Source organism: Oryzias latipes, chromosome 10 (genome assembly GCF_002234675.1).
Source record: "Oryzias latipes chromosome 10, ASM223467v1".
Lineage (NCBI taxonomy): Eukaryota > Metazoa > Chordata > Actinopteri > Beloniformes > Adrianichthyidae > Oryzias > Oryzias latipes.
Window position 1 is genome coordinate 14,652,564 of NC_019868.2, and position 12,665 is coordinate 14,665,228.

The following is a 12,665-nucleotide window of genomic DNA, read 5'->3' on the forward strand; positions in this document are numbered from 1 at the left end:
CCTAAATGTGTAAGAAAGGATTTCTCTACTCTATGGACCAAAAGCTTCAGAAGTCTACATTTTCTTTTTATAGAGCATAATATCCCAATTACTAACTTTCTGCATGAATTGTATATATTTTTTCCAGGTGCTCAAGCTTCCACCGATAGTTTACAATACATGCCTGTTAGGCTAATTTATGACTAAAAGTTTCATAAAATAGTGGGTGTGTTGATTCCTACTCCTTATAATGGGAAGCTGCACCCCTCCTCTTGTCTAAAAACTGCACCAAAAAGGCTGCAACCCCCAAAAGATAAGCAGGCAAGAAGAATTGATGAATAAATTCTGACATGATGGCTGAGTAAAGCAGTACTGTAAAAATGGGTTACCTTCTCTTTTGATTGTGCTCTTTTCCCACCTTTATTTGATTTAATTAGAGGTGACTGGATCTTTGTAATTTTAATAGCATTATGAGAAAAGATTTTGTAAACATCAATCTTTCTTCTTGGTTAAAAAAAGAAAAGAAAACACAAATGAAATAACCGCCCTTGAGCAGATCCAATTCTCCATTTAGCTGACAGTGCAGAAGAGTGTCCCTGTGTGTACCAGTGAAGTGTGTAAATGAGAGACAGATTTGTGTGTTTTTTTATGTGTGTAGACCACACATCCATAATCCCTGTTGCCTTATGCAGTTTACCATTTGCTTCTGCCCTATCATTGGAGGCATTAAGTCTGTGAAGCACTTTTCTGTCTCTCTTTTGACTTGTCGTGAGACGGTTTTAAATTCAGATTTGCAGGAAAAAAGAGCCCAACTTTTATTGACTTGTTTATCTTCTTTCAGTGGATGAGTTGTCTTTTCCTCCTTCACATTTAAAAGTGCTGTGGTGCGGGTTATGTTGGGGGACAAAACAACATGCAAATTAGAGAATAAAAAGAATGAGTCAAAATGCTTCAACAGGAGTATTATTGGCTAATTGCACTTAGAAAAACACAAAAACCTGAGAACTTTTTAGTTTAAAAAAAGACTCAACAGGACTCAGGTGAGGAAGCTCATTTTATTCATTTTAATTGTAATTGTTATGTTGTCAGTTACAGTTAATCCACAAAGACTGAAAACAGTTCAGGTTATCAACAGATCAGGCATTAGTCAACATACAGTATTTGTTGGGATGTATTAGATCCATTTTCGGCTTTCAACCATAGTCCTGCTTTGTGGTTCTGCAAATTTCATGCTAATCACTTGAAAGCGGAAATGTCTGACAAGAGTGGATCAGATGGTCTGCGTGTTTAACATGTATATCATGGGAGTATCTTCTTACTCCTCACAGATTGCTGCCTGAGAGGAGGTTGATAAGAGCGGATGTTCCATAAGCTGTGCAGTTTTTCTCCAGTAGCTTTTGCTTTAGTCCTGAAAAAAGACTTTCATTTTTCAGACCTGTATCTTCTAAATAGAACTTAATAGAAGAAATACACTGTGTCTGCAAAGGACAGCAACTCACTCAACAAGGTTCTTTCACACTTGCTTGGAGCAGGAAAATTAAACTTTCTGTTGACATTGTGTAAGTTGTACCAGTCAAAATGCTTAGAGGCTTAAGTGGAACAGCAGTTGGGAGTAAGCAACATATTCATGTATTTAATCTGTTTCCCCTTTTTTTTGCAAAAGGGATTTGTCAGGTTTGAATGCTGCTATAAATCACACAGCTTTTGGGATTCCACTTTAAGCTGCATTTGATGACATGGAGGAAGATTGAACATTTAAGAATAAAAGTAAAGGAACTTTATGAATTATGAATTATTGCTGGATTTATTAATTGTAGACCCTCAACAACACAGCTATGTCCTGCGATGTCTTCATTCAGCATTCATGGCATCTAAAAGGAGATTCTTTTCTTGAAAATCTACTTTCATTCTCAAAATAAAGGCAACTCTTCTCAATAATGTTTATTCGAAAATGCCTCATTAATGTGAGAATGTTTGCTGTACTGTATATTCTAAACTTTGAGTTTTAGTGGATTTAACAATTTCACTGTTGATCCACATTGGTCTTTCGATGGCTTCACAAATAACTCTCTTCTCTATAGGAATTATCCTAAAACTAACAATGATTCTGGTCTATGGCATCTGGAGTCATAAAAAATCAAATCAAATCAAAGTTTTTCCTGTTAAGTTGATAAGCACCTCTCCAGTTCAATGAGCACCAAAACTTCTAGTGAAAATGATTGGTTATAAGTGGCATTGGCATGTGTTGAGTCATGCTATAAAAAATTCAACTTATCTAGCTTAAACAGCTAGTGAATAAAGTGCAAAGCGTGAGTAATCTTTATTCTTTTGGATTTGTCAAAGCACTCATAATATACTTCAATGAATTTCCATTCTTCTCTTTTCATTAAAAAAAATATTACAGTCCAGTGATTCGAGCCTTTTCTTTGTAAAGAAAATGTGTTCTCTTTCAAGGAAATGGCAAAGGTAATGAGAAAACTGTAATAAAGTTTATTAAAAACAAAACAAGACTTTAATCTCCTTATCCATGCAATTACTGGTTTCATTCCATCAATCTGGCTTCAGGCTGTTTTTCGGTTTTCCATGTGATGCACAGACCACTAAGCACTGGTCCATGGCAATCCAGTGTGCAAAGTTAAACCAAAACAGTGCAAGGTTCATATCCAATGTTTGTTCAGTAATTTACTGCACGCTTGATTGTGCACAGATTTGCTTCAAATCTCTTTTTCCAGTTTGGGATGGATTTAGGTATTGAATAGTCAAGTATGTGCCTGTACCACTCTACCCTTGCTCTTTATGCCTGCCAGGCACTCTGTTGAGACGGAGCAGGTGCAGATGAATATCAAACAGGTCGGCATACCTTTAAGAGACATGCATCTTGTATGAATACTGGTGATGGAAACGCCATGTAAGCACAAACTGTTGCCCTGCAGCTTGCTTTGCTCCTGATCTAGCTTATGTTAAAGCATGAAATCTGATGCCATTCACACTCCACAAGGAGCAAATGTATCTGTTTTTAAAGCAAAAGCATTGATCTTGGTGGAATAATTGGATATTGATCAAAACTCAAATGAGCAGCTGCTTTTCCATTTTACTACAAATGTTTGGATGACTCACACCTGGACTCAGACAAAGACCTGAACCATGTCTGTCTGCAACTTAATCACAGCTACGAGTTCATACACACATTCACCAATGTCACACTTTTCCCCTGCTGTCTCATCACTCCAGTGTGAGACATTCCCCACACTGGCCCAGAAATGGACCTGAGCTGGGAACACGCTGTCTCTCATCTCTCTGAAAATGAGGGTTTATGAGGAGCACTTCTGAGAGGAATAGATAAATAGATAGACAGACAGATAGACAGATGGATAGACAGATGGATAGATAGATAGATAGATAGATAGATAGATAGATAGATAGATAGATAGATAGATAGATAGATAGATAGATAGATAGATAGATAGATAGATAGATAGATAGATAGATAGATAGATAGATAGATAGATAGATAGATAGATAGATAGATAGATAGATAGATAGATAGATAGATGCGGTCAGGTGACATGCCCCCTCCTCACCTTCTCTTGATCTGCAATTCTCTCTTTTCCTCCCGCCCTCTGTCACACAAGCACCCCAGGCAGCAGATCCTCAGCTCTCCACTAACCGGTGCGCTGATGTCTTTTGTCCGACCTCCTTTTATTTCAACTCAGTGCCACTGTACCAATCGGTGTCAGTAGATTAATAGGCAGACCGTCGCTGTAAGGCAGCATCGACATTTGACTGTTCAGAAAAGGGGCAACCAGATGACCGGACTATGCGGGGACGGCTCTACGCGCACGCAGACGGTGTTTTGCCGCGCACCGTGACGCACAAGATAAGCCGCATGTGTGCACACCGTTGGCGACCACCGCTAAACTCCACCAACTCTGCTAGACACTCTTAAGAATACTGTTGCTGTAATAGTTTAGGAGAAAGAGGACTGCGTACACCACGTGCGTATTGGAACCGCTTGGATTTAAAAGCCAGCAAGTGGGGAATGACGGTTGTTTGGTTTGGAAGCGGGCTTTTTTAAACACGGCTGGTTCCCGCAACTGGGGGAGGAAGTACTGGTTCCCCGCAAAAATCGGTGCACCTTCAGGGTTCAGAGCAGCTGCGGGAGCGCGGCGCGTCCTTGGCGAAGCTGAAGGAGACGCAGCCCGGGATTCTGAGGAATGCAGAGCCGAGGTTTTGATTTTTCCAGATCACCTGCGAAACTCTGCGCAACAAAGTAAGTACTAGCGCTCCTCCTGTAGAAGCACTTGAAGGTCGTCACTTTGGCTTCCTATAGTTTCACAATCACTTTTCCCTTGTTTAATCATGTAGTCATCGACCATGTAAGTTAGTATGGATGTTAGCAGAAGTATAGACTTGAAGTGGATGTGACTAGAGTGAAAATTGTGTTTGTCTGGCGCTCTGTTGTTTGGTCAAACATTGACTACCCAGCGCGATCAAACCGGGGCTCGGTCAGCTGCGTAATTCTCTCCATCATGTGTGTCTGTTCTCTGCAGCCGTCCGTCGTTGCTGCTGAGTCCGCGGGGCATCATGCTGAGGCAGATCCTCCTCAATTCCACCGACTCCCCAGACTTTGACCTGATGCTCATGGCCCAGTCCCCCACAAACGCCCCCTCTTCCATGAACGCCTCTCACGGCAGCTCGGTGAGCGTGGCCGCGCTCCTGAGACCCACCACGGGGAGAGGGGGTGCGGGGCTCCGGGAGGGCGAGCTCCACAAGCCGGATCTCATCACCTACTTAGTCATGTGCCTACTGCTTTTCTTGCTGGTGCTGCTTATTGTGTTCTTCATCAACTGCCAGCTCCGGAACTCTTTCTTCGCCTCCATGCCATATGACAGGTCCCTGAGAGAGGCCCGGACCTCCTACAAATGAAGTCCCCGCGGGGCATTCTGGGAGGCTTGGTATTAAATGATGAATCTGCTCCTGAACTGTTGCTGTTTCTGGATCCACAACCTGGAATCAGGATGGGACCTAATTAAGGCATATGTTGCCACACATTGAGCACTTAGGGACCCACAGCGTCACCCCATAATATTTCTGGCAGCTGAGGCAAATTATAAAATAATAGGTGTAATTGGTGACTCATAGGACTGTTTTGGCTAAAAAGGAGTAGAGAGCACAGGATGAATAGGTGAACTGGGAGTATAATCTATCACATGCCGTGATTCATCCCTGCGTTTTTAAACACTGGAAACGGCTGCATTCCTCTCAACTTAACCCCCTTCACATCTGACTCGTGGCTGCATGAATCTCAGAGCTGGACACAGGCTCAAACAAAATGATTTCCTTTTTTTTATTAACAGGATTCCCTTACAGTCAAAATAGAAACTGCTGTTCTAAGTTGTGCTGTGAAATATTTTGTAAGACTATCTTCTTGTCTTGTAAAACACTCATTTCTGCAAACTTTTGTCGATTGTGGTATGATTCAGTGACAAAGTGTATAGGCTGTTTCAGCACATAAAGATAATATGTCCTCAAATGCCTTTTGTCTGTGCACCCCTAAATGACAATAGATGCTGAAGATGATTCTGCAGCGGTTGACGTGAAAGGTCAGCTGTTTATAATGTTAACCATCCATGGAGGCATTGGAAAGAGTCTCGTTGGGCTGTTAGTCTTATCGCGCACTTTCACTTTTAATTAACTTCTCCCCCACAACTGATAGCGTCAGTGTGATCTCGGAGAATGAAGACTCGGGGCTCAAGTAGGATGAGCCACTGTACGATAAACCAAACTGTTGTGTGTTCCAGTGCCCCCGCTGATGCACAAATCCTCTCCAGACTTCTTGTTGTTGGAAAAGATCTCTCACATACCAGGACAGATAAATTTTGAGCCTATCTCTGTTATCCTTGTGCCTGTTGTGTGCGTGCGAGGGTATGCACACAAGTTTGTGTTGGTCTCAGATGAAAGGAGGCACTGCATTTTGAATCCTAAACATTGTAATCTTGATATTGCCCCAGCCAAAGGGATCTGAGTCAAACATTTTATAACAAGCATTGTCTCCTTGACCTTTTTTTAAATCAGTAATTATTAACTCCAACTAGTTGAGATTTTTATATTTAGCTTTTATGCACAGTAAAGCAAAAAAAAAAAATTGGATCATATCTGAAATTCAAAATAATGAATGTTTGCACTTTTTCATTTCTTTTGGTTCCTCACCTTGAATTCCTTTCTATTTTAAGCTTGTGTAAACTGAAGTCTATTTACAATTTAATCTCTTGGTGGAGCCCAAGCTCCTGTCTTCATGCACAACAATGTCATATTGACACATGGGCCCATATGAAAAAAAAGACTCATATAAAAGCCAAAAAACAAAAAGGAAACAAAGCAATAATAAAGAAATGTTCATATGGGGAACATCTTAAACTGATTAATAGAAATAAATATGTATACAAATAACACTAACTCGCAGAAGAAATATGTGGCATTTTAACACTACTGTTTACCAAACTGCCTCAGACTTAAAAAAAAATCTGCTTCTATTTTATTATTAAAGTGTACAGGAGAAGCAGACATTCCTCTCAGCTCTGTCTGGATTAGGAGGCCTCTGCTGCCTGCTTGTGGTTGATTATAAAACTCACTCGCTGCTTTTCTGACATCTACACCTCTAGATTCTGTTTTCTACCGCCGAATTTGAGTCCCACCGTTTTATTTGTACGCTACATCTGCCCGGGCATTTTTAGCAACACATTGGTGAATCTGTAAACCTTTGCGGCAGTGGTCCTTGGTGGCTGACAGACTGTGGTTGAAGCCCCCTCCTGGGCGGAGAGCTCAGTTAAATCCTCTCAGGTGCAGGAGCTGCAGGGCGCATGCTCCTCCCCGGCCAGGACTGGTAGAAAAAAAAAAAAAAAAAAAAACAGGAAGACACCGCTGAAGACTATCGGTTCCCTCTTGTCACCCAGGGGTTAAAAAGTTAACGAAACTTCAGGGAGTCATGGAAACTCGTTTTGGGCACCTCGCTGTTTGGATATACTCATAACACAAACTCTCCATCCGTGTAGTTTTCGTGAACAGAACTTGTAGAGTGAACTTCGGGGAGGCTCTTTTCCGCTTTTGCCAAACATCACTTTAGCCCCGAGGCTAGCTTTGCTAAAGCTAACGTTAGCTGCTCGTTTTTCGCCGCGTCTCTTTTGGCTTTTGGGTGCTTTCCGCAAACGTAAAGGTTGTGCTTAATGCGGAATATGTTAAGAGTTATTTCTACATAGCTATTCCACAGACGCAACAGGTCGTTTTCGTGACGCTGTCGCTCAGTGGGCTGGGGGGGTTGTGCTTTGAATTTCCCTCCTTCAGTGAAACGAAAGGTGGCTTCGCACGGGGGTCGTCTGGCGTCCTACCAAAAACTCCTAGCAGGGTTGTGTTAATTGCGGCTGCCAGTGCATTAGCTACCAGGGAAGTTTCGAGCGATTGAAGGACCGGCGGTAGCGTCGCGTTGGACGAGCCAGGGGAGATTAACCGTCACTCACACGTGTTTAATTGGACTCAAATTCACGGAAACGGATTAACTTATTAATATGGATCAACACACGGGTGGTTCTTCCTCAGCCTCTAGTCACAAGGAGAAGAAGAAATCAAAGAAGAGCAGCGAGGATGGAGAGAAGAAGAAGTTTGTAAGTAACTCTCCTGCTACTTGTTTTTTTTTTTTACCATCAAAGCATCATCATCATGGCCCTGAGGTGCTGAACCAAACGTCCCTCTTTTGACATTTTAAGAGAAGCTGTAAGGCACAACCTGACACCACACCTGCAATTACTGCCCCCCTCTATTAAAGCTCTTCACCAGCTGTCAGAGGTTAACATACCCTGCAGGATTCACGATTTAGGTCAAAGTACCCAGAGACTTGCAACAAGGAAGTAGGTTGCTCATCAGTTTAGAGTACAATAAGTCTGTTTTACCCTACCCTCCCCCTTTAATTTGACATTCTTGATGAATTACAACACATGAATGAAACCTATTCTATCAGCTATGAACAGCTATGTTTGTTGCATTGTTTAAAGCCAAGTTTAAACTGAAACTGACATGAAGTTTGGTGCTTTGTCAAGTGAAAACAAATAATTTGTGCAGAGGTGTGGCTTCCATTTCCTAAAAGTGACTGAAGCGATCAGCATGATGCATGTTCTTATGAGGTGACTAGCTAGCTGCATTGGGTAATGCTGATGACAAACATCAGCCTGTGGAACTTAACCCTTTAGCCAATGCCAGCAGATGACAAATGACGTAAGAGCACAGTGGGAAAACTGCAGCCACATGGGTTGCATATAGAAAATAAACAGAACTTTTTTGTATTTTTTGAGCTGTAAAACCTGATAAACTCCAGGTCGTTTTTTGGGGGGGATCTGTCCTGTCTGGACTTGTGTCTGATAGCAAGAATGCTATACCGTAGGAGTAGTTGGACTTTGTTAAAGGCCCTGTGTTTTTTTATTACAGGGAATTCTGCTATGGTCTAGCTTTCTTAAACCTGTTCCAAACATGCTGTGTATGCTTTTTCCCTCAATTAGCTGTTTTTAAAACACAGTTTTGACACTGAACTGATAAATGGATTAAAAGGAAGCGTTTAAAAACATTAAATATTCTCCAATTTTTATGTAAAGTAAATCTAACTCAATTACCTGCCTTTATCTATTCCCAGAGTTTTGTTTATTTCCACACAATAATTGTTAATACGTTTTTATTTTTAGATTAGTTATGCCGGGAATTTCTTCTTGCAGCTTTTCATAATAATTCCTTGACTGTTAAGATTCCTGTTTGACACCTGTATTCTGCTGCTGTCACGTCTGTAGATGAAGTCATTGGAGACAAAAATGACTCAAGATCCACTGTAGCGAGTCAAATTTCCTCCTTTTTTTATATGTGTGTCATCTGACCCGATTGCAGTTTTTGCAGTTGGAGAATCTTATGAGGCAAATCAGTTTCTTTTTAATAGGTTGTTTTGTTCATTTTTGCTTGTGTTTTAATTGTCAAAACCTTTTGACTTTAATACATCCTTGACAAAAATATTTTTCTAAAGAATATTTATACAGAAGAATGAAATTCCAGACCGTAATTTACCCTTGATTTATGATGTGACTTCCGGCCCTAGTTTTCTCACATTTTCAACATAAATTGGACCTAAAGATATTCTTCTTTACTTCTTTTTCAGACACACTAGTGTCTTTAATACAAAGAAAATTATTTTTATAAATATGTTGTTTTCTGTACTAAGCCTGTTTAGGAGACTTTTAAACACAAAATAATAATTAAACAAGTAGGTTAAATGTTAGTTTGTTTCAGACTTTGTTTATAATTTAAAGTTTGTTCATTTACAGTGTTAATGGAAAAAACAAACATAAAAATATAAAATAGTTAATGTAGGACTATTCCTAAATTATACAGCATTTTTAACTAATGCATTTAGAATTATAACACTGTTTCCCCAAATAGCTTTTTGTAATGTTCCCTTGCTGTCACTACACACGTCATTCTGTGTTTCATTCAATACACTTATTATCTTTAGAAATTATAGGTAGTAGTAATAAACAAATAAAATTAACATAATTTTCTGTACAGATAGATGCAAAAGCGACTGAACCTAACCCAAGTATTTTGTTTAATGCTAAAGGCAGGTCATTTTTTTTGATGGTTGGTATCTGTTATATTGAGGGATCAGCATCCATGAAGGCTGTTGACATAAACATGCACGCTGGCTAAACCCCATAGGCAGGCTCAGTTAGGGATTAGCTACAGATCACTGCCTTGGACAGTTGTTTGGGATACAAGATGAATTCTAGATTACACATTTAGCTGTTTTTTTTCAGTGTCATTTGTAATCCTCAGGTCTTTGCATTTAAAATGTTTTTCTTGCACTTTCAAATGCATTTTTCCATAATATAAAAACATTTTAAATTTTATTTAAAGGGTTGTGGCCTGACACTTTGTGAAACCAGGTTACTTGAGAAAGCAAATTGTAACCTAGCGCCTTATTTATAAAATAGTGAATGGATTATTTGTAGAACATGGCGGTCGCCCAAATCCTAAAATGTGCCAACACAATTTATAAAGACATAGCCGATTTGTTTAGCAGTGTACTACATGCATTCACACAAGCATCTCTTCACAAATGCCAGCAGTCAGCTGTCAATAAATCCATGTTTTTCTGCTCACCCTGCACCCATTTATCCACACCATTTCTTTGTCAATGTGAAACAATATGCAAATATTCATAAGCAGCTTTGGCAAGCCATAAGGAATTAGAAATATGTTAGAAAAAAAAGACTTTGTCACTACATGTGACTAATCACAAATGTAGGGAATCGTCCCTCAAGCATGATAACTTCTTTTCTGGAGCAATGGCTCTATATCCTCAGGGAACCACCTCAGCAAATAATATTCTCTCATCAATTAAGCCAACCAGCTCACTAATTATCTATCACCTCTGAGGCTAAATCAAAACCTGAGTCTTCTTGGTTTAAAAATTTAGTTTAGTGCACAATGCCTTCTTTTCTTTTTTTATGCACAGTTACTCTATTCCCTAATATGCAAACCAGGCTGAGATAGACGCACATTTTGCTTTTCTCTTCATAGGACGGTAAGATGAGCATACTGTGAGCTGAACAGTAGATAAACTGGGGGCAACATGAAACCAGAGTAGCTAATGGACCTCTGTTGGCAGAGATCCCTTTACTTAGACCAAGTGACAATATTTAAGAGTAAAGTTAAACAAGAAAATCAGGTGAGTCATTAGTAAGCTGGAACAGTGGGAGGAAAGGGAGTGTAAGTAATGGGCCATGACTATATAAATGGGCCTTAAATACACACATAAAATACAAAAAATTAGTGTTGCATGTTTCTCTAGATTTGGGACATACATGACAAAAATTAAAATTAAAATTGCATTTGAGTATTAAAATCATGGGGAATCGGGAGCAGACGAAACAATGTACTTTGAAAAATCTTACATTTGTTGAATACAAACTACAAAGGGCAGGCCCTTAAAGTCCCTGCCCCACTCAATCCGATGCATCCATTTGCAGACAAATAGATCCATTAATGTCTTCGATTTCCTCGTCTGACCTGGAATCTCAAAACTGGATGGATAGCTCCGATTGCTTGCCTTTTTTTGTTGCACCGCTTATGTTGTCTTGGGGTTGTGAGGGTCTGTAAGTTAGCGAGAGAGGGGCCAAATCCGAATTCTTCCCCTACCCCTCCGGCTTCTCCCTATCTGTCCAATTGTAGGGACATTCAAAGGACAGCGGTGTCCAAAATAGTTTTTTGAATGGGAAAACCCTGGAGGCTATTACGTGGAGGAGAAACGCATATCCTCACGTGGGTGTGCTCTGAAGTACAGCATTTTACTTCATCTTCATCTTCTTCCGTTTTGTCCCTTTCGGGGTCACGGGGCAGCCGGAGCCTATCCCAGCCTCCCAGCCACTTATGGGACACCCTGGACAGGTCGCCAATCTGTCGCAGGGCAACATATCACACATCCATTCACTCTCACACTCACACCTAGGGACAATTTAGAGTTGCCAATTAACCTATGAAGTAGCTGGGAGGAAGCCGGACACCCCGGAGAGAACCCACGCATGCACGGGGAGAACATGCAAACTCCACATAGAAAGGTCCCCCATTGATGTTCTTTTTCAAGTCCCCCAGCCAGGACTTGAACCGGGGGTCTTCTTGCTGTGAGGCAAGAGCGCTAATCACTGCACCACCGTGTAGCCCGTGTAAATCTAAGTAAAGACTGTTGGTTTTAGCACGACCTTTCAATTTTTAAAAGTTGGAAAACCAATGTTGTTATGCATTTTCCAAGCGCTGGCAGCTACTCGCTACTGTGGATGACCGGAAACTATTGATGACGTCATTGACAGCGAGTGATGTCTGAGTTAGAAGGCAAGGCAATATTTTTCTATGACTCTCCGTCTGAAGGGGTAAATGTAGGGGTAAGGAGAAGCCGTAGGGGAAGAATTCAGATTTGGCCATAGTGTAAACAGATGGCTGATAGGAAATGGAAATTTGATTTTGCCTAAAAATGATAGTTAAAAGCCCACTGGTAATGCTTTTACAGTAGATCTAAAGATGATTGGAGCTGGACTTTAGATCTAGTCACTCGCTGTTTGCATTTTCATTTGAATGGATGGGAAAAGGAGGGAGTGTTTCCATTAAAATGAAGGCACGGCCAATTCTGATTTAAAAACATGGAATAAAATACCAAAAAGTTTTTTTTAAGTCTGATTTATTTTTATAGGTGTAATAAACAACCAATGTTTTCTCAAGACACAAAAGAAAACAAGAATCATGTCAAAGCAAGGCAGAAGTTTAACTGTGTAGATTTGATGGGTTTCTATTCCGACAAAATCTTTCAATAAGTCTTAATTGTCACACCAGACTATTAATATTGGCTTCTCTTATTGACTAATGGATGACATCAAAGAATTTTTTTTCTTTCTATTTATTACTTTTCATTTTATTATTGTTTTGATCTTTTAAGGTTGGCAACTGGAAATGAAGTCAGTCTCTTTATCACCTCATTTAAATAGTAACAACAATATCAAACAATGCAGTAAAACAGGCAGTAACACAATTATATTGGCAGTCTTGGTTCATTTAGGTTTGTTTCTGCATATGTGTTTTACTGTGCATCCACAGCATTTTTATTTGGG

The 12,665-nt window shown here is 40.1% G+C and overlaps 1 protein-coding gene across 4 annotated transcripts in view; it reads left to right on the forward strand.

The window, feature by feature from the left end:
- The first annotated feature begins 6,709 nt into the window (after positions 1 to 6,709).
- The window catches only part of diaph1 (diaphanous related formin 1), an 87,448-nt gene continuing 81,492 nt past the window's right edge, over positions 6,710 to 12,665 (forward strand). The window contains exon 1 of one of the 4 annotated variants that reach the window (XM_011480129.3): positions 6,710 to 7,637. In XM_011480129.3, coding sequence (XP_011478431.1) covers positions 7,542 to 7,637 — 96 coding nt within the window. In that variant the 5' untranslated portion in view covers positions 6,710 to 7,541. The remainder of the gene's footprint in view (positions 7,638 to 12,665) is intronic. The other 3 variants (XM_011480130.3, XM_011480127.3, XM_011480126.3) reach the window with 3 other exon arrangements.